Below are 20,551 nucleotides of genomic sequence, written 5' to 3'. Positions count from 1 at the left end.
ATAACAAATTCCCCCAGTGCTCAGTGGTTTAAAGCATCACTGTTTATCATAGTTCATGGGTTCTGTTGGCCAAGAACCCACTAAGGTGGGGCCAGGCTGAGATGTTCTTTTGCTCCTCATGTCATGGACCAGGTCATACAGGAGGACTTAGTTGCAAGATTGGCTGGTGAGGGTGGTTCGCGATGGCTGGGCTCACATGTCTGGCACCTTGGCAGGGATGGCTGGAGGCTGGACCTAGCTGGGACAGTTGACAGGAACATCTGTTCACAGCCTCTTCAGCGTGCCAGTCTTAGGGTCGCTGGATTTTTCACGTGGTGGTCGGCTCTTTCCACAGAGCAAGTGTCCCTAGAGAACTGTCACTCACCTTGGAAATGACAAAATATCACGAATACCATATTCTGTTTGGTTGTAGCAGTGCCAGGCTCTTTCAGATGCAGGGGAAAAGGAGAAAGACTTCCCAGCCCTGTTTGTAAGTGCCACCAGTTTAAAAAGATCAATGTAAAAATTAGCATGCTAGGTACTTGCCACCTGGGACCTTTCTAGTCCCCCATGTACTTGCTTCTCTTTTGATGTAAGATGGAGGGCACTAAGCTGGGAAGCACCTGCCTAAGAGGTCATTCAGGGCAGTCTCCTGCCCCTGATCCCATTCTCCAGAGCTTTGTGTGGATTCACTTGGGCCAAGAGCATTGTGACTGGTTCATGACTCACCTTGCTTAATAATAAAGGTGAGGAGAGTCTCCCAATCCAGAATTCTAAGAGTAATTTGTCCAGTGGACCTTGGTGTTAATGAGGTTGTCTGATATTTTTGTCCCTGTCAGTCAGGATCACACATTAAAATGTGCTTGATAGTGTGTGCTCAGTCGCTAAGTCATGTCTGACTCTTTGCGACTCCACGGGCTGTAGCCCACCAGGCTCCTCTGTCCATGGGATTCTCCAGGCAAGAACACTGGAGTGGGTTGCCATGCATTGCTCCAGGGGATCTTCATGACCCAGGGATCGAACCCTGTCTCCTGCATTGGCAGGTGGGTTCTTTACCACTGAACCAGCAGGGAAGCCTGGGTTTGATAGTTCAGTTTAGTCGCTTAGTCGTGTCCGACTCTTTGGGACCCCATGGACTGCAGCACGCCAGGCCTCCCTGTCTATCACCAACTCCCGGAGTTTACTCAAACTCATGTCCATTGAGTCCGTGATACCATCCAACCATTCTCTGTCATCCCCTTCTCCTCTCGCCTTCAGCATTTCCCAGCATGAGGGTGTTTTCAAATGAGTCAGCCCTTCGCATCAAGTGGCCAAAGTATTGGAGTTTCAGCTTCAACAACAGTCCTTCCAGTGAACATTCAGGACTAATTTCCTTTAGGATGCACTGGTTGGATCTCCTTGCAGTCCAAGGGACTCTCAAGAGGCCTGATAGTAGTTACCCCCAAATTAAAGCATATTCAACCTGTGCTGTTTTAGGGTTTCTTACTGAGAGGGGGAGGAGTAATATTTGAAGTGTTGGGTGAAACGAGTTTTCAGGGCTGCCAGGATCAAGTAGCGTTAGTGCCCAGACTTTATTCAGCACTTAGGTGAGGGTCTGCCTTCAGCTACTGCTGAGTCACATGTGGTAGGCACGGTTGGAAGCAGCTGTAGGGAGGCAGAAACTGAGGCCATCAGAAGGTGTTAGGTATTCCACACTGATTGCAAGAAGGTTCATAGGATCATGGCTGTTGGGGCTATTTAATTCTCACAGCAGAAACAAATGAGAGCTTTGACTCTCGGCCCAAAGACGGCTTATCAGCCTGGAACAGAGGCTGATCCATAGGCAATAAGGGAGCACAAAGTCTCAGTGTTTTAGATTGATCGCTCCATCCCTGGAAGCCAGTGTGGTGGTGCTATGTGCAGGAACCGTTAAGCCTACCCCCTACCCGCCCAGAGCTCGTGTCCCATGTGGAGAGCCCTGCGCCCCTGGTTGGAAGAGGACCCCATTCACACTGTCTCCTTTCACTGACTCGCACACCAAAACAACACTTTCTTCTGAGACTGTTCTCACTTCCTTGTTGACCAAAATTAAGGGCAGTGGTATTGGTTGCTTCCTCCAATTTCTAAGAGATGGTTAGCCAGGCAGGTCAGGAAATTAGTAACACGTACTCGGTTTTACCAGAATTGAATTTCTAGGAGCCGCCCAGACTCTTGGTGTCCCTCACAGAAAGTGTCGTGGCTTCTGGGTTAGTGTTTGAGTGAATCAACTACTTTCCATTCTGCCCCAACTTCCCTTCCTCCAAACAGAATGGGAATTGCCCCCCACCTCCCACCAGGAGGTCTGCTGGTGTTTGACCGGGTGGCCGTGTCTCCCACCTGTAGCCAAGACCACACATGAAGCATGCTTTCTGTAGCTGTGTGTTGAATTGGGCTTAAGAAATATTTCTTCTTTGCTGGCTGGACACGTTGCATGTGTTTGGAGCCAAACAGGTGAATGAGCCGACTGGAGAAGCAGTGGGATGAGATGGAAGGATCTCTGTCCTAGGAATCCAGAAGGCTGGGTTCTGATTCTTGGTCTGCCACTTGTGAGCAATAGGAACTTGGTCATGTTGATCTCTGTGAGCCTCAGGCTTTCTCTGAAAACTGGGGTCATGGAACATTGGTAAACATGGAAGTCTTCTTCAACTGGGAGGTGGAATTTATAAGCTGGACAGCCTGGCCTTCAATCCAGCAGATTAGGGATCCTCTGCATTGTCTTTGCACCAATAGATTTCAGTTTTGAGTCACCAGATCTTGCTGAGGGCTGAGCTGCTATTTCTCACTCAGGGTGAAATTTCAAGGTAACTTTACTCAGTAATTTCAGATATTTGTGTTTACGACATCCTGGTGTAAACAGTGTATATTTCTTTGTGATGACTTAGTAGTGATGGCAGTAGGAACAGAGACCCTTGGCCCCTCTGTGTGCACGTGCAGGTAATAGAGAGCTACTTTCCTACTAAGGTTCAGAGAAAAGTAGCAAGTTATCTAGTTTGGGGGTGAGTATAGGAAGTAATAACTAACCATGAAATTAGCATTTCCTAGAGACAGTTGAAAGATGCCTTGAGGCAGGTACCTTCTGGGAACCAATGGCCAGGAAGACCACTGATGAGAACAGTTAGAGTTCTGAGAGCTGTTTAAACAAGGGGTAATTAAGAACTTGGAAAGGAAGGAGTTGATCTCTAAGAACTAACATGGGTTTACCCAAAATCCCAAAGCCAGGCTAGCCTATTTTCCCTTAAATGGGATTACTAGATCATGTATTTGTTCAGTTCAGTTCAGTCACTCAGTCGTCTCTGACTCTGCGATCCCATGGACTGCAGCATGTCAGGCTTCCTGTCCATCACCAACTCCCGGAGCTTGCTCAAATTCATGTCCATCGAGTCAGTGATGCCATCCAACCATCTCATCCTCTGTCATCCCCTTCTCCTCCTGCCTAAAATCTTTCCCAGCATCAGGGTCTTTTCCAATGAGTCAGTTCTTTGTATCAGGTGGCCAAAGTATTGGAGTTTCAGCTTCAGCTTCATCCTTCCAATGCATATTCAGGACTGATCTCCTTTAGAATGGACTGCTTGGATCTCCTTGCAGTCCAAGGGACTCTCAAGAGTCTTCTCCAACACCACAGTTCAAAAGTATCAATTCTTCGGTGCTCAGCTTTCTTTATAGTCCAACTCTCACATCCATACATGACCACTGGAAAGACCATAGCCTTGACTAGACAGAGCTTTGTCGGTACTTGTTCAGCATTTGGCAAAAAAGCACATTGTGTTATTCCTGTGGAGATGTGAGAGAAATAAAGTTTGGATGAAAGTGATAATAATTCCTTTGTGTGTATAGGACACTGCAGTTGACAGTGGATGCTTGTTTGCTTTCTTTTTTATTAATGCAGTGACTTAGCAGGGTGGACACAGTAGAGGAGAGTGAGTACCTGTTTTTCAGACGGAGAAGCTGAGACTCGGCATGGGGGGTTGCCTAAAGTCACAGTCATATTGCTAGAAAAGAAATAGAGCTGATTTTCCAACCCAACATTTTGGCCTCTAAGAGTCCCAGGGCATGGCTCCACCGTGGTACAACTGTGTGTATTTATAACCGGTTTGAGGCCACCATCAGATGGGCACCTTAATACTCAGAGCTAAAGAAAGACTCTACCCCTCCTCCCACCCTCTCCTCCACCTCCACCCTCTGTCCCTTTCTGCTTATCAAGTTTCCATATGTTATAAAACTTAAGGTCAACAACTGATAAGTGGGATGATAATCTGGGACTACTCGGGGGGCTCTTGCTGTGGCCCACAGATGAGGTGATGTGGCCTGAGCCGTAATGGAGAGGAAGGAGAGAGCCTTCCAAAGATGGGTGCAGAGGGACTTGGCCTCTGATGGATGTGGAGCCAGTGGATGGAAGGGAGAGAGCCTCGTGTGCCTTCAAGGCTCCTGAAATCCTTTCTCTGCCCAGATGGCATGCTTTCCCCCACCTCGGATGTGCACGCTTGACTGGCACTCTCACACACGGCTTATTCCTCCTTGCAAACCTACCTGGGATGCACAGCATTGAATGCTCTGGAGACTAATGAGATTTGGATGGCTGGCCTTCTATCTTCGTTGTTCTTCCAGGACCACTGTTGACTTATTACATTGCACGTGGGTCAGGCTGCAGTGAGACATTGCCCGTTGCATCTTATCTGAGAGGGTCAGGCTGGTTCATTTATCTGCAGGACAGTTAAGACATCAGCTGTCCAGCAGTCTTCCTTATTGGGACCTTGGCTGGGAACCAGCAGAGAGACTAAATCGGAACCTCTGACTGGCCAGCGAAGGTATCACAATGTCCATACCTCTCCCTGCTGGCTGCCTGCCTGACCCTGTCTTTAGCTGGCAACCCAGTACTCTTATTTTACATGGTTTTAATGTGCATGGTTATTTTTAGCTCCTGTCAGATCAGAAGGAGCTGCTATAGTAGAGCCATACCGTCTCCAAACCACTAGTTGCTGGTCCTCGTGAAAAGTGATGTGTTGAGATGGGAGGCCGAAAAACTAGGTGATGTGGATGCAAGAACTCAAGGGTAGAGCTCTCTAGATCCTGCTGTGTGTGGGGCAACTCTCCATACGTGTCTTGTAGTTGGATTTCAAGATGGTGCTTAGAACTTTGAAAGATTTTACACTGAGTATATTTTACACCGAGTAGGCACAGAGTACCACTTGGTACTGCGACCTGTGGGCTCGGGTCTTACACTTTTTAGGCTGACTTCATTCCCCAAGAAGAATTTGTTCTTCTGTAGTTTCCTGTAGCTGCTCCTCCCAGACTTTGTGACCCCAGTGTACCCCACTGCCTGGAAGGGTGACTGGCATTTGATGAGCAGTTGATAAACATTTGTTGAATGAGTGAGTGAATTCATCACAGAGAGGGCGACTTAGTTAATGATGAGGCAACAGGATCAGCTTCTAGTCTTGTCACATTAACTGATCTCCGTGTGTCCTCACTCGACAGCACTTAATGTAATAGCCATAAAATCATGTTTAGGTAAATGGCCTTGGAAGTACAGGACAGTTCCCTAGATGCTTGTTCATGGAAAACTTAATTTGAAAAGATTTTAATGAGTGTATTCTCATTTTTAGGTCTGCTGCTTGGGAAATACCAGTCTGTTTTTTTGTGCTTTAGCTTGGCCCCTCCAGAAGATCCATTTCATGGCCCTAGACCCTACACATACCCCATCCATCCATCCATCCATCCAGCAGACATTTTTGGAGTACCTGCTGGGTGCCAGCCAGGCCTGTGCTTTGGGGATGGAGAGAAGAAGGGGTGGTACCCAGGGGAACTCAGCAGGTCTCTGCCCTTGGGAGTGCTGAGTCTGAAGCAGGAGTACGATGGGAACATGAGTAGCCGTGGTGCAGAGTTAAGTGTGCCTGTAATAAAGGCCTGAGCCTGCTGTGGAAACCCAGGGGAGGGGCCCTGACTGCCTTTGAGGGGGGCGGGGAGAACAGAGTTGGAGATGTTGCGGAAGAAGGATATGTTTGGGCGAATAAGCCCAAGATGACAGCTTGTGGGCTTCTAGGGGCTGCTCTCAGTAAGGTGTCCTGGCTGGTGGTGCAGATGGATTATCTGGAACCGTCTCAGTTTTGAGACTGGACACACTGCGGGCTGGGAGGAGTGAGAGATGGTTGATTCAAGCGCTGTGGTCTCGATCCTCCTGTCTTCAGCCCCCTGGCACCTCTGTTCCAAGGACCTTTTTATTTGTTCCAGCCCTTATAATTTCATCAGATTCTTTTTAGGCCCAGTAAGGGCCACTGGGAATTCCCTCTTCCAGCCGAAGAGACCCAAGAATGTACTTGGTTGGGAGGTGAGTGGGGGAAAGTGTTTATAGGTGAGTGAAAATGGTACATCCTACCCCCCAGACTCTGCTGTCTGCCACCTCCATGTCCAGCTGAGTAAGGGTCTACCAGTAAGAGGAGCCCATCTTACATTGGCAGAAGGGACCCACTGCCCCTAGAAAGGTTATTTTCCCAACCACCACCTTGAGCTGCGTCTAAATTTAGAGTCATTTTAGAAAGACATGAGAAAAATAAAATTTGGAATGACCTAGACAAAGACTTCGGCTAACTCCCCTCATTTTACGTTTGCTGAACTGTGCTTTTTTGAGTTCAGACCCCGAGAGTGTTAAAATTACATACCTGGATGGTAAGCCCTGAACCAAAAGAGAGGGAAGCAGGTTGGATTTGGGGTCAGTTGAGCTTTGGTGGCCCTATATATCCAGGGGACCATGGCCAGGTCTGATTAGTAGCCATGGGGGGAAGTCCAGGGCGGCCATGGGGATTGGGGAGATTATGAATTGCTTTAAGGCTGCAGTTGGTGGTGCATCCGGGACGAGAGGTCTCTTGCTTCCTCGCAGCCCAGTTGTTTCTGCCACATCCTGCTGCTAAAGGTTTACTCTGACTAGTTCTCTCCCACTAGGAAGCCCACTAATCAAGCCTTGGCACCGTGCTGATAGGTGTTGCATGGGGCCAGTAGCACAGGAGAGTAATTGGAAAAAATACCTGCAGAGAATGGATTGTTATGGGCAAGGAGGAGGAGTGCCAGGATTGTGATTTTTTTTTTTTTTTTACATTGTATTTGTTGCCTGACAACTGCCAAAAGATCAGTGTTAAAGAAAACTTGGGAAATAAACCACCTATCGTGTTTCCATGCTAACGCAACTGTTGTAGTTTTTGCCTCTCTCCTGTTTTTATCAAGTAGTCCATGTGCAGTATATACATAGATTGATGTAGCTGGAATCACATTTGCTGTTCCCTTGTGCTCTGTTTATTGAACGTTTGTCATAAGGATTTTCCATAGTTCTGTCTAATCCTCATAATTCTCTTTTGTAACAGCCGAATAATATTCTGATGTGCTGGCGGGCCCCAGTGCTGTGTTCTGTGATTGGAATTTTGATTGTTTCTCCTTTTTGCCCGCCCCCAATCCTACCTTATTTCTCCACTAGATTCGTTTACAGAGAATGTCACTGCATGTCGAGCCTTCTGGAATCTTGTGTTGAATTGTTGCTTTCAGAGGAGTATTTCTGGAAAGGAAGGAGACTGTAATTCATTGATGAAGTTCTTATTTTTTTTTTAACTTTTTGTTATTGTTTATATATATATATAACACAAATAGAGCTGTACAAAGGAAACAAAAAGCTACACTTTAATGAACTACTAGAAGATAGACAGACACCCTGGTACCATCACCCACAGCAAAAGCTGGAACCCTGCCAGCCAGCCGGAAGTCCACAGTTGTTGCCTCCTCCCAGCCCCATGCCCAGCCCCAAGAGCAACACTACCCTGACTTCATTGTAATCGCTTCTTTACTGTCTTTCCAAGATTGCTCACCCAAGTGTACATCCCTGGATACTGCAAGTTAAGCTTGCCTGTTTACAAATGTCTTTTAAATCTCTTTCAATTTGTACGTGTCCTCTTGATCTCTTCTCTTCCCTATATTCTGTTTGTTGAGGAAACTGGGTCCTGAGGAGTTTCTAGAATTTCCCACAGGCTGGATCTTGCCAGTTGTGGTTCTTTGTAGTTTAGAACATTCCTCTGCATTTCCTACAGTTGGATCTAGTAGTTTAACCAGTTGCAAGGTAGATTTCTTTTTTCCCTGTGGAAAGAGAGGTGTGGGGAGCAAGATTATACCTTGGGTGGTTGGATGTTTTTCACCTGGTTATCTGTCTCCTATTGCAATGTTAGTAGCCACTGGCATCCAATACTTAGAGCCTGTCATTCATTAGAAGCTACAAAACTGTGATATCACAGTTTTGTTATTCTTTCTTCATTTATTTGCTGGAATACTACTCTAAAGAAAAATTCTGCCTCTCTGCTATTTTTAGTAGTTTATTTATAGAGATTCACATACCATACATTCACCTATCTGAAACATAAAAATTTAGTGGGTTTTAGTATATTCATCGGAGAAGACAATAGCAACACACTCCAGTACTCTTGCCTGGAAAATCCCATGGATGAAGGAGCCTGGTAGGCTGCAGTCCATGGGGTCACTAAGGGTTGGACATGACTGAGCGACTTCACTTTCACTTTTCACTTTCATGCATTGGAGAAGGAAATGGCAACCCACTCCAGTGTTCTTGCCTGGAGAATCCCAGGGACGGGGGAGCCTGGTGGGCTGCTGTCTCTGGGGTCGCACAGAGTTGGACACGACTGACGCGACTTAGCAGCAGCAGCAGCAGCAGCAGTATATTCATAGAGTTGCACATCTATGGCCATGGTCAATTTTAGAACACTTCATTAACCGCCTCCCCTCAAACCCTGTTCATCTTTGCTGTCACCCCATACACCTGGCAGTCCTAAGCAGTTACTAGTTATCAATCTAATTTCTGTCTCTAGACTTAATATTCTGGACATCTCAAATAATATGTGGTCACTTGTAACTTATAACCAGGTTCTTTCACTTAGTATAATGTTTTCAGAGTCCATCAATGTTGTAGCATGTATCAGAACTTTATTCCTTTTTATGGCCAAATAGTATTTCATTATATGGATATGCTACATTTTGTTTATTCATTCATCGATTGATAGACATTCGGGTTGCTTCCACTTTGGGGCTATAATGGATAATACTGCTGTAAACATTTTTGTACCAGTGTCTGTGTGAGCATAATGTTTTCATTTTTCCTTGGATATTTACCTAGAAGTGGAATTGCTGGGTCAAATGGTAACTCTGTGTTTAACTGTTCAAGAAGTTGCCAGGCTTCTTTTCTAAATTAGCTACAAGATTTGACATTCCCATCAGCAATATAAGAGGGTTCCAATTTCTCCAACATTGGTTATCTGTCTTTTTTTGTTATAGCCCTCCGAGTGGGTGTGAGGTGTCTAATTGTGGTTGTGATTTGCACTTCCCTGATGACCAGTGATGTTGAGCATCTTTTGATATGCCTGTTGGCTATTCATCTCTCTTAGGTGAACCATCTCTCTATCTCTATATATGTGTGTGTGTGCTCTGTCACTCAGTCAGGTCTGATTCTTTGAGACCCCCTTGTAGCCCTCCAGGCTCCTCTGTCCATGGGATTCCCCAGGCAAGAATACTGGAGTGGGTCACCATTTCCTTCTCCAGGGGATCTTCCCCACCCAGGGGTCGAACCCCCATCTCCTGCACTGCAGGCGGCTTCTTTACCACTGTGCCACCTGGCAAGCCCTCATCTCTATATATCCTTGACCTGTGTTTAAATTGAGTATTTGTCCTTTTATTATTGAGTTGTAATAATTCTTTATATGTTCTAGAAAAGTCCCTTATCAGAAGTATGATTTGTAAACTTTTCTCCCATTCTGGATTGTCTTGGTACTTTCTTGATGTCTTTGTGTTCTTCAAAGCATAAAAGTTTTACATTTTGATGATGTCCAGTTTGTTTTTTCCTTTGTTGCTTGTGCCTTTGGTGTCTTAGCTAAAAAACTTTTGCCTAATCAAAGGTCGTGAAGATTTGTGTGTATGTTTTATTCTGAGTTTTATAGTTTTAACTCTTACATTTAGGTCTTTGATTCATTTTTAGTTAATTTTTGCATATGCTGTCATCTACTCTTTGGTTGGTCTTTCCTGGTGGCTCAGTGGTAAGCAATCTGCCTGCAGTGCAGGAGATGAGGGTTTGATTCCTGGGTTGGGCAAAACCCTGGAGAAGTAAATGGCAACCCATTCCAATATTCTTGGCTGGGAAATCCCATGGACAGGGGAGCCTGGCAGGCTGCACTCCATGGGGTCGCAAAAGAGTGGGGTATGTCTTAGCAACGAAACAACAGCAACTCTTTAGGTTCCTAGTGCTGCAGCTAAAGGCAGGATCAATGCTTGACTTTTTTTTTTTTTCTATTTATTAACCATTTATCATAATAAGGTGTTGGTTCCCTAATCATCCTATAAAGTAGTAGTTTGGTGGGGTTTTCTTGTCATCATATATGCTTTAGATTTAATCATGAGTTTGTATTATAATAAAAAAATAATTGCATTTAAATAAATTTGTGTACTTTGACACATATTTGTATGGTAGAGAGAGGAAAGTGATTTGGTTGTTTGGGTTTTTTTTTTTTTTAAATCTTGTTTCTTATCAACTGTCATCTCCTAAAATTTCATCTACCCATTATCTTCCAGAAACATGCCAAAGGCCAGGATTTGTTTGATCAGATTGTGTACCACTTAGACCTGGTGGAAACAGATTACTTTGGCCTCCAGTTCCTCGACTCTGCCCAGGTTCCGGTAAGTATTCCTTTCATTCCTTACACAATGGACTGGCTAATCACAGGTCCACGGTTACTAAAAATTGGTAGAGAAAGACAGGAGTAAAACTGCATTACTGTTGCGGTAAAGAGCATTGGGATGGAGGTGCTGGCGCCCATGTGAGGTGATGCATCCATGACGCCCCACCCAGGAGGTGTCCAGTATCTTGCTGCATGTGGGGACGTGCTAGGGAGACGTTTCCAAGCATGAGGATGCAGTGTAGGCACATCTCTAGAGTAGGTAGAAAGAAATCTCATTATAAGAATTCTTCTGGGGATGCTGTATTTTTAACTAGCAGAAGAGGCTGTGCCACCCTCTTCTCATGGACTCTTGCCAGGTGTAGAGAGCAGGTGCTGTGGGCACAGCTGAACCGCAGCCAGGCTTAGTGGGCTTCGGGGCCGGGTGGTCTGAGCAGGTCTTGGCATTGCTCGAGAGCCATCTTGCAGGCTCCAGGAGGTTGTGTTTGGTCAGCAAAGACTTCCTTCGCTTTGCCTGAGACAGAACTGTCCACAGTGGAGGTGCCTGAGTAAGTGGACTCAACACAGCTCAGAACCACTCTTTTGTTTATTTTTATTTCTTCATCTATTTTATAACTGACCAGCAATACTATGTTAGTTCCTGTTACACAAGATGATAATTCGATATTTCTGTACATCTGTAAATGATCACCACAATAAGCCTATTTCCAACCTGTTGCCATACAAAAATAGTATATAGTTGCTGGCTGTATTCTCCTTGCTGTACATTTCAGACCTGTGACTCATTTATTTTTCAACTACTGGATGTTTGTACTTCTTAATCACCTTCACCTATTTTTTTTCTTCCTCCTTCCCTCCTGGCAACCACCTGTTTGTCCTCTGTATCTATAATTCTGTTTCTATTTTGTAATGTTTGTTCATTTGTTTCTTAGACTCCACACATAAGTGATAAATCATACCATATTTGTCTTTCACTGTCTGATTTATTTCACTTAGCACAATACCCTTTAGATCCATCCATGTTGTCACAAATGGCAAGATGTCATTATTTTCAATGGCTGAGTAGTATTCTGATGTGTATGTATAGATACTGCATCTTCTTGATCCATTCATCTATTGATGGGCAGTTGGGTTCCTTCCATATCTTAGCTATTATAACAGTGCAGTGAGCGTAAGAGTACATATATCTGTTCTCATCAGTGTTTTTGTTTTCTCTGGATAAATATCCAGGAGTGGAAGTGCTAGATCATACAGTAGTTCTGTTTTTAATTTTTGAGGACTGTCTGTACTCTTTTCCATAGTGGCTGCATCCGTTTACATTCCCACCAATAAACAGTGTACAAGGGTTCCCTATTCTCCGTATCCTTGCCGATACTTGTTTTTTGTTGTGTTTTTGATAATAGACATTCTGACAGGTATGAGGTGATGGGTACCTCACTGTAGTTTAGATTTGCATTTTCCTGATAGTGATGTTGATCATTTTTTCATGTTGTCTGTTGGAGATCTGTGTGTCTTCTTTGGAAAAATGTCTGTTCAGATCTTCTACCCATTTCTAAATAGGATCGTGTGGATATTTTTGATGTTGACTTGTAGGAGATCTTCGTGTATTTTGGATATTAATCCCTTATCAGATATGTCCCTTGCAAAGATCTTCTCCCATTCAGTAGGTGGTGTTTTTATTTTGCTGATAGTTATCTTCATGGTGTAAAAGCTTTTTAGTTTGGTATAATTGCATTTATTTATTTTTGCTTTTGTTTTCCTTGCCTAAGGAGACATATTAAAAACTACTACTAAGATTACTGTCAAAGAGCATACTACCTATGTTTTCTTCTGCAAGTTTTATGATTTCAGGTCTTATGTTTAAATCTTTAATCCATTTTGAATTGATTTTTGTGTGTAGTATGAGATAGAAGTTGTTTGATTCTTCTACCTGTAGCTGTACAGATCTCCCAGCACCATTTATTGAAGAGGCTGTCTTTGCTGCATTTTAGATTCTCGCCTCCTTTGTTGTTGATTAATTGATCATATAAATGTGAGTGCATTTCTGGGCTCTCTGTTCCTTTGAGCTATGTGTCTGTACTAGACTGTTTTGATTACTGTAGCTTTGTAGTATAGTTTGAAATCAAGGAATGTCATACTGTCAGCTTTATTCTTTTAAAAGCAAGAAAGACTTCAGAGTTTCCATTCCCAGCAGAATCTAACTTTGGGTTTCAAAGAGAATTTATTCAGCAATCTAAAAATATTTATTGAGTGCTTGTTGTGCACTAGGCCATGTTCTAAGCAGTGGATAATGCAGTGTATGTATGTAATACCCGCGTAATATGACAGGTGGTAATAAGGGTTAAGAAAAATAAAGCAGAGTGAGGAGACAGAGTAAGGGGCAGTGCTATTTCAGACAGGGTATGAAAGGGTGAATTCTCTGGTAGGAGATATTTGAACTGAGACCTGGAGCTCCTCCTGTGTAACTAAGCCTTTCTACCTGAAAGATAGTTTTTAAATACTTCCTGGGCTTATGCATGATGGTTGTAAGGAGGTACTCAAAGTCGAGGCCTGGAAATTGGGTCTGCTGGAGATGGATGGTGTGGTGCTCAGTCTGCGGTGATGCAGTGGAGCCAGGGCTTAAGTACGCCTGGGTTACAGTGCCTGCTGGGCAGATGTGTCCCTCTGCACCCACTAGATGCCCCCTCTACACCACCAACTTCCGCCGTACCTTCAGGACCTCCTGTCTGTCTGAAGCCCACTCCCTTACCCCCTTGACTGTTGCCACGAGCATCCTGCTGCCTCCTTGAGATCATGTTCCTGATTCCTTCCTGTGAGCTGGAGGCTCTCCCTTTGGCCTCCATGGCTCAGGGAAGGGCAACCCACCATCCTTTGTCCCTACACTGTGTACTTCTGCTTCCTTTGAGGTTGGACCACCCAGTGCTGCACCCTCTGACCTCAGCACCCTCTTCCCATCCTTCAAGGCCTCAAGTGCCCATTTTCCTCCTCCCGGGGCAAACTCAGAACTCAAGTTGTTGACGCCTCTAAATATTCCAGACCTGGTTTCCTCTCACTGAAGTTTCATTTGAGCAAACCTCACCCAGATGCACCTTGGGTCCTCTCACTGTCCATTTACTCCAAGATCCAGGATTCTGTTGTTTCTTATCCTGTAACCAGGATAAGATCCAGAATTCTGTTGTTTCTTAGCCTCCTTCCAGTTCCTCTGCACGTGGCCTTGGCCCTCAACAACCCCCTCCTGCCCTGGTCTTCTTCCCCGCCCAGTCAAGCCTCAGGCATGTCCTTTGTGTCCCCATTTGCCCTTTGATTCTCCTGCCCCTGTGACTGTCCCCTGACCCCCCTTCAACACACATGCAGGCCCATCTGCTTCCTCTGCTGCTTCTCCAGGACTGCCAGGCATTGCTGGAGAGGCCACGGGCCGTGCCTTCTGGCCCAAGCACAGATCACAGGTTCAGCGAAATCCAAGCCCCGAGCTGTTCCTGGAGCCTCATGAGCCCCCACTGGACCCTGAAGTGCCCCAGGGTTCCCCTTCTGAGTCTGCACCACAGACCTCTAGTCCAGTCCCCACAGAGACTGTTCTCACGGGTGGCCTCACCTCTGGCTGAGAAGACCGAGGTCATTTAGCCCGAATGCCTTGAGTTTTCTTCCCTGCACCTCAGTGTCTCTCTCTCTGTCCATTCTTTTAACTGCTTTCTCTTAAGGGACTTTGCCTGTTTCTCCAGCATTTATACACCTGCATCAGAGTTCCATTTCCAGTTGCTTCCTCAGTGCTGAATTTAGAGTTCTTGCCGTCCCCAGCATCTGACACTCATCAGTCCTCCTCTTCCCAGAGCTGCTTTTCCTGTTGTCCTTTTGTATATGGTATTTTTGGCTTCAGATTGTCTATGGCCCAGGACTCAGTTCAGGCCTGAACCTTGCTCCTGGTTTGATGGGCTTTAGATAAGCCACCTTCTCTCCCTTGGCCTCAGTCTTCTCATCTGTAAAATGGGTTTATTGGACATGTTCTTCCAAGAGCCCTTCTGGTTTTAATGTCCTGTGATTCTGAGACTAAAGGGAGGCAAGGTACTGTCCCTCACATCTCCTCTAGTCAGAAGGGAGAAGACACCCATCTTTCTGCCTTGAGAGCCAAGTACTTGTTGCCCTGGTGGCATGTCCTTAACCCCAGGTGACCACTCCCCAGCCACTCGGGTTCTCCAGAAACCACGGAGGTGACTCCATTATGAAAGTCTTCGCTGTGAGCTTCTGTTCACTTGACTGCCAGGCTTTCCCGCCTGCCGGTGCCCAGGCCCCGTGTGGCAGGAGGGATGTTCGCAGCGGGATCCAGGCATCCTTCCCAGGCCATACACCTGCAGGACCTCAGACTCTGAAGGTGCTAGAGCCTTTCCAGCCTGCAGCTCTGTGAGCATGGCGTGCTTCTCTGCCCTGCAAGAGCAGGTGCAGGGCCGTTATCTGCCTGACTCTGAGGATCCGAGCCATGTGGAGCAGCGGGAGCTCCCAGCCCCCTTCTTCTCATTAGTCTGCCTTCCAGCTGGGGCTCATTGCAGGCTAGGCTCTGGTGATGTTTTGTTGTTGTTTAGTCACTTTGCTTATGCTGGTGCAGCTCCTGGAATGCCCTTTCTCATCCCGTTTGAGAGACTTCCCTGGTGGCTCAGACGGTAAAGCATCTGTGTACAATGCGGGAGACCCGGGTTCGATCACTGGGTGGGGAAGATTTCCTGGAGAAGGAAATGGCAACCCACTCCAGTACTCTTGCCTGGAAAATCCCATAGACGGAGGAGCCCGTAGGCTACAGCCATGGGGTCACAAAGAGTCGGACACGACTGAGCGACTTAACTTTCACTTTCACTTCGTCCCGTTTAACTTCTGGCCATCCTTCAAGACCAGCTCTGATGACAGCCCTTCATGCGGCATGCCCTGAACTCCCAAAGTGTTTCTCCTCCTCTGTGTAAACCTGAGTTTATTTTACCCTCCCTGGCAGTTCGCTCATTTGGCCTCAAGGTCATTATTTGTGTATGTGAGCAAACCTTTCTAATTAGATCCTGAGACTTAGGACCTTCTCCTCTTGACTTGGCGACTCGTGGTAACAAGGCATACAACCTAGAACTTTAGTCTTTAGCCCCAGAAGGGACCTTAGGAGCGGTCAATTTCTCCTGTCTTCTGGGTGGGGAAACCAAAGCTCTTAGACCTTGGCAAGTCACTGAGTGAGTCGCACAGCTCATACACGAACCCAGGTTTTTACAATTTCAGGTTCAGGCACTCTTTTCAGTACACAGTACTCTGGAGCCCCAGTTTTCCTAGCACCGGGGTGGATGCAGTAACATCCATTTGACAGGGAAACTGAGGGACTCTGTGATTTAAGGGAGGAGAAAGGGCTTTGTAACCCGTCATGGCTGTGGGTCTTTTCTTCCAGGTGGGCAGGCTCATAAGTCATCAGGCCCCCAGAGGTGATGCACTGAGCTTAGCTGGAACCTCAAGGCTGCCTTGCTTGTAGGAGAGACCTTAGCAATTTAGATGAGACCTTTTGGAAAGGTTTGCTGAGCCACTGATTTTTTTCCTAGGGTCTAGGATGAAGCAGTTGGTGGCAGGTGTAATAGATGGGGGCCAGGAAGGGGACGGTCCACTTGGCCAGTGGCTTACTGCACCACGGTAGAGGCTCCTGCCAAGAATGACATCCCCACCCAGCCCCTGATATTCATATCAGAGGGCTGGCAGTGGCAGGGCTCTTGGCACAACTCTCTGCGTCCCCAGCTCCCTGCAAAGAGCCAAGCCTGGTTTCCATAGTGTGCTGCCCAGCCCTGAAGCAAGGTCAAAGTCTATTGGCATCGCCTATTTTTAGCAGTTGGGACTGGGGCCTCCTGTTTCCTTTTTCTGTATTAAAGCAGGAAAGCCACCCAGGAATCCATCTGTAGCTCTCGCTGGGCACAGCTCAAAGCAGGGGCACGGGCTCTATTTTTACAAATCAAAGCTGTCTTCTGAGAGCCCGGGCTCTGGCCTGCACCCACCCAGCTTTCCCCTGGCTGGTCTGGTAGGTGCTGTTTACTGAGTCCCCACTCTGACCTGAGACTGGCATCAAACCGAAGGCTTTATAGCACTCGTGTTTAATTATTCATCATCGATCTGTGAGGCAGACCCATTTCACAGGTGATGAAGCCACGGCTTACTTGGAACCTCACAAAGGTTAAAGTGGGGGATAGAGCCAAGATTCAGAACTTGGTCTGTCATCACAGTGGCCAGCCCACTGGGTTATACTGATTTCATGACACATGGTAGTGTCACACCCCTCCACCCCCAGACACCCCCCCACAACACACACAAAGAAAACATTTAGTCAGTAGCCATTCAGTGTACTGTGGCTTGGAGCTTACTCAGTGGCCAGCTCTGTGGCACATGGGTAGGCTGGACAATGTCCCTGCCTGCCACAGTCTGCTGGGGAAACAGACAAGTGGTCCCTTGGATACTGTGGGCTCAGTCCTCTCATCTGTGAGCCTGGAGCCTGAGTGTCACTGACGAGGTGATCAAACTACAGAGGGGGAGGGTGAACATGGGGAGGGCCACAGCCACAGAGGACAAGAGGACTTTGCCAGGCAGAGGAGTGGCAGGGGTTCGGGGCAGGGGTCACCACTGCCTCACCAACCGGGAGCCTCCATCCCATCTTGGGGGCGAGTGTTCTACTGGGTAGGGGTAGCCATCCTGAGTCCTTTCCCAAGCCCATCCCAGCATGAAAAGAGAGCATCTTATGGTGATCCGTTTGTCTGCAAGGAATCCAGAAAAGGTGTTTTGGCTTTTGTCTCAAGACCTGTGAGAGGTTTTATCTCCGGTCTCTGCATCGTGGAATCAGATAGATGGGTAGTTAGGGGCCCACGGCTGCCAGGGAGGTTGACACAGAGACATGCTGCTGGAAAGACACGCAGAGGGACTGTTGTGGCTTCACTCTGATGGGTGCCTGGAATGTCACCATGTTTGCAGACAAACCCTTCCTTGCATATGAATGGTTCATTAGTTTCCAGAGACAGGGAGTTGATTCTTTAGCCAGTGTCAGCAGACGGCTCAGTGCACTGAGAAGGAAGCTAAAGGGTGAGTGCACAGCCACACCCCAGGCAAATGGCAGGGCTGGGACTTGAATTCTGGTCTTCCGCCTCTTTCTCAAAGACATGTCAAACAGCTCAAGAAATGCCCCAGGCCTCCCAGCAGCCTGCTTCTGAATGTTGGCAGAGCGCGGGTTTTCCTGCCCGCATGCAAATATCAGCACTGAATGGGACACAGTTGATCAAGGGAAGTCTCTGTGTTGTTGTTGTGTAGTCACTAAGTTGTGTCCTACTCTTTGTGACCCCATGGACTGTAGCCCACCAAGCTCCTCTGTCCATGGGATTTTCCAGGCAAGGATGCTGGAATGGGTTGCCATTTCCTTCTCCAGGGGATCCTCCTGATCAGGAGTCAAACTCGCGCCTCCTACATCACCTGCATTGCGAGTGGATTCTTCACCACTGAGCCACCTGGGAAGGGAAGGGAAGGACGCTCTGCAGTTGAGCTAAACGAACCCCCAAGGAAGCCTGGAGTGGCTGGTGTGCACAGCAGGCTGACAGGACTTCCTTCTGGATGAGACTGAGGATGAGGCGAGAGCCCTCCTGTAGGCAGAAAAGGAGTGTCAGACCTGGGTGTGTGTGGAGGCCCAGAGCATCATGCTGACACTCGCTGAGTTAGAATCCTGCCTCACTAGTGCCGTGATGCAGGGCACCCCTTGCCCTCGCCACAGCCACCTCTCTCTACTCTGAGGCCTGAGAAGGCAATGGATGTTACATAATATAATGCGTGTTTTTCCCAACACCACCAATATATGAATGCTTCAGGTAGATAGTGTCAGATATCCTACAGGTTAAGGACTCAGTCATTCAAGACTCCCCACCTCCCTGCCCCCTCCGACCCCCAAACACACACTTCAGATACTAATCCCAAGTCCAGGTTGTCACCTGTGCTTCTAACCTACTGGCTGTAGGTGAGTGGGAGGTTCCCAGACCCTCTCCTTGGGTATGATCAATTTTGCCAGAGCCAATGCAGAACTCAGAAGAGCATTTACCTTACTAGGTTACCAGTTGATCATAAAAGGATGTAGCTCAGGAATAGCCAGATGAAACAGATGCACAGAGCAAGCTATTGGGGGTGGGAAGGTGTGGAGCATCTGTGACCCTCTGAACACATCACTCTTCCCAAATCTCCATATGTTCACCAACCCTGAAGGCCTCTGAACCTTGTCTCTTTGAGTTTTTACAGAGGCTTCATTACACAGACACTATTGATTAAATCATTGCCCATTGGTAATTGATTCAACCTCCAGCCCCTCTCCCCTTCCTGGAGATCGGGGGATGGGACTGAAAGTTCCTGCTCTCATGTGTTTGGTTCCCCTAGCAACCAGCCCCATCCCTAGGTGCTTTCCCAAAGAACCTCATAATTCATAACACATAAACTCAGGTGTCATTGGAAGGGGTTTGTTATGAATATTAAGACACTTTTATTGCTGTTACCACTTAGGAAATTACAAGGCTTTTAGGGGCTCTGTGCCAGAAACCAACGAAGACCAAATATACAATTCTTCTTATGAATCACAATATCACACACAATAAGCTCCAAAAGTGTTCGTTCTCTTCTTTCTCTTTATATCCTTTGGATATGATTATCTCATATTCCTTCCAGCTCTAATTTAAATGCAAACTAGACACTTTTTACGAGCCAAGAAAATCTAGAGGTACTAGAAAGCCAGTTATGAGTTCCATCACTCAAATGTGATGGCCCAGAGGTTGTTCCGGCAGAGTTTTTAGACCCTTGTCAAGCCCCGAGCCTCTCCTGTGATTCAAGTGCTTGTGTGTAGGTTTTAGACAATTAAATTCTACAGCCAGTCTCATATATGTCATAATTCTAGAACTGATGTACAGTCAGAACAGATGGGCTTTGCCAGATCATCTCACATCTCAATTTATGGAAAGGGTTTTGCCAGATGGACTTGGATAAGAAATTCAGATCAGAAACTACCTAATACCCATTAGAGTGTCTGAGTTAAATATCTTGCCCTTTGAACTCAGAAACGCACCTGTCTCTTTCCGGTGACTGGTTTACCAGTCTGATTAAGAGGGCTGGAGCCATTTGTCTTGGTCCCTGCTAACAGGCAGCCTGGCTGTATTTAGCCAGATGCAGGTGAATATCTGAGATAGGTCCTGCTGCTGTTAAATTGGGCTTCAAGCCAAGTACAGGATATGATTTGCTAAATGCCACACTGGGCCTGAGTATCCGGGGTCTTTAAGTCCCAGGGTGGTCTTGTGGGATTAAATACGAGTGATCAGGGTCTAGTCAGCTCCTGCAGCTAAGAAGGAAGTTGGGTCAGTTTGAACTGGTAGGACACAAGAAAGGTTTTATCATCTCGTTTTAGGATTGTGACTGGCTTTCTTACTGCCTCTGATGCAGATGAGCAAACCTGATCAGAACACCCAGGGTCAAGGAGCTTTTTAAATGGAGCTGTTGCTGATTTTTTCCCCAGCTTTGTGAGCCCTAGACCTCCATCCTGGTAGGTCCTGCTCCAGGCAAGGCTCCATGGCTGGTGACTTGCTGGGAAGGATGGGGGCCAGTGCATGAGGATGAGGGGAACTTCTTTAGCAGTGTGGTCAGAGGGAAGGGCATTTGCTGTCCAGGGGGAGCATCCAGCCATGATGTGCCTGTCAGTTAACACCGGGCCGTAGCCATCTGGCTCGTAAACCCTGAAATTGCTGAAGATTTTACAAACCTCAGACAGCAGTCTTCAGAAGGGGTCGTGGATGTTTCAGGATTCCCAGGGTCATTATTAGGACATATTCTTGGGTAGG

General features: G+C 46.7%; 1 protein-coding gene across 12 annotated transcripts in view; it reads left to right on the top strand.

Moving 5' to 3' along the window:
• Positions 1 to 20,551, top strand: part of EPB41L4B (erythrocyte membrane protein band 4.1 like 4B) — a 141,889-nt gene that overhangs the window by 26,083 nt on the left and 95,255 nt on the right. For 11 of the 12 annotated variants that reach the window (XM_044940401.2, XM_025282195.3, XM_025282196.3 and 8 more), the window contains exon 2: positions 10,603 to 10,707. In XM_044940401.2, coding sequence (XP_044796336.2) covers positions 10,603 to 10,707 — 105 coding nt within the window. Of the gene's footprint in view, positions 1 to 10,602; positions 10,708 to 20,176; positions 20,257 to 20,551 lie in introns of those variants that run through there. The other variant, XM_044940405.1, reaches the window with a different exon arrangement.

Source organism: Bubalus bubalis, chromosome 3, assembly GCF_019923935.1.
Source record: "Bubalus bubalis isolate 160015118507 breed Murrah chromosome 3, NDDB_SH_1, whole genome shotgun sequence".
NCBI classification, from domain to species: Eukaryota; Metazoa; Chordata; class Mammalia; order Artiodactyla; family Bovidae; genus Bubalus; species Bubalus bubalis.
The sequence above is the reverse complement of the archived record's forward strand: the minus strand, read 5'-3'. Positions and strand labels throughout refer to the sequence as shown.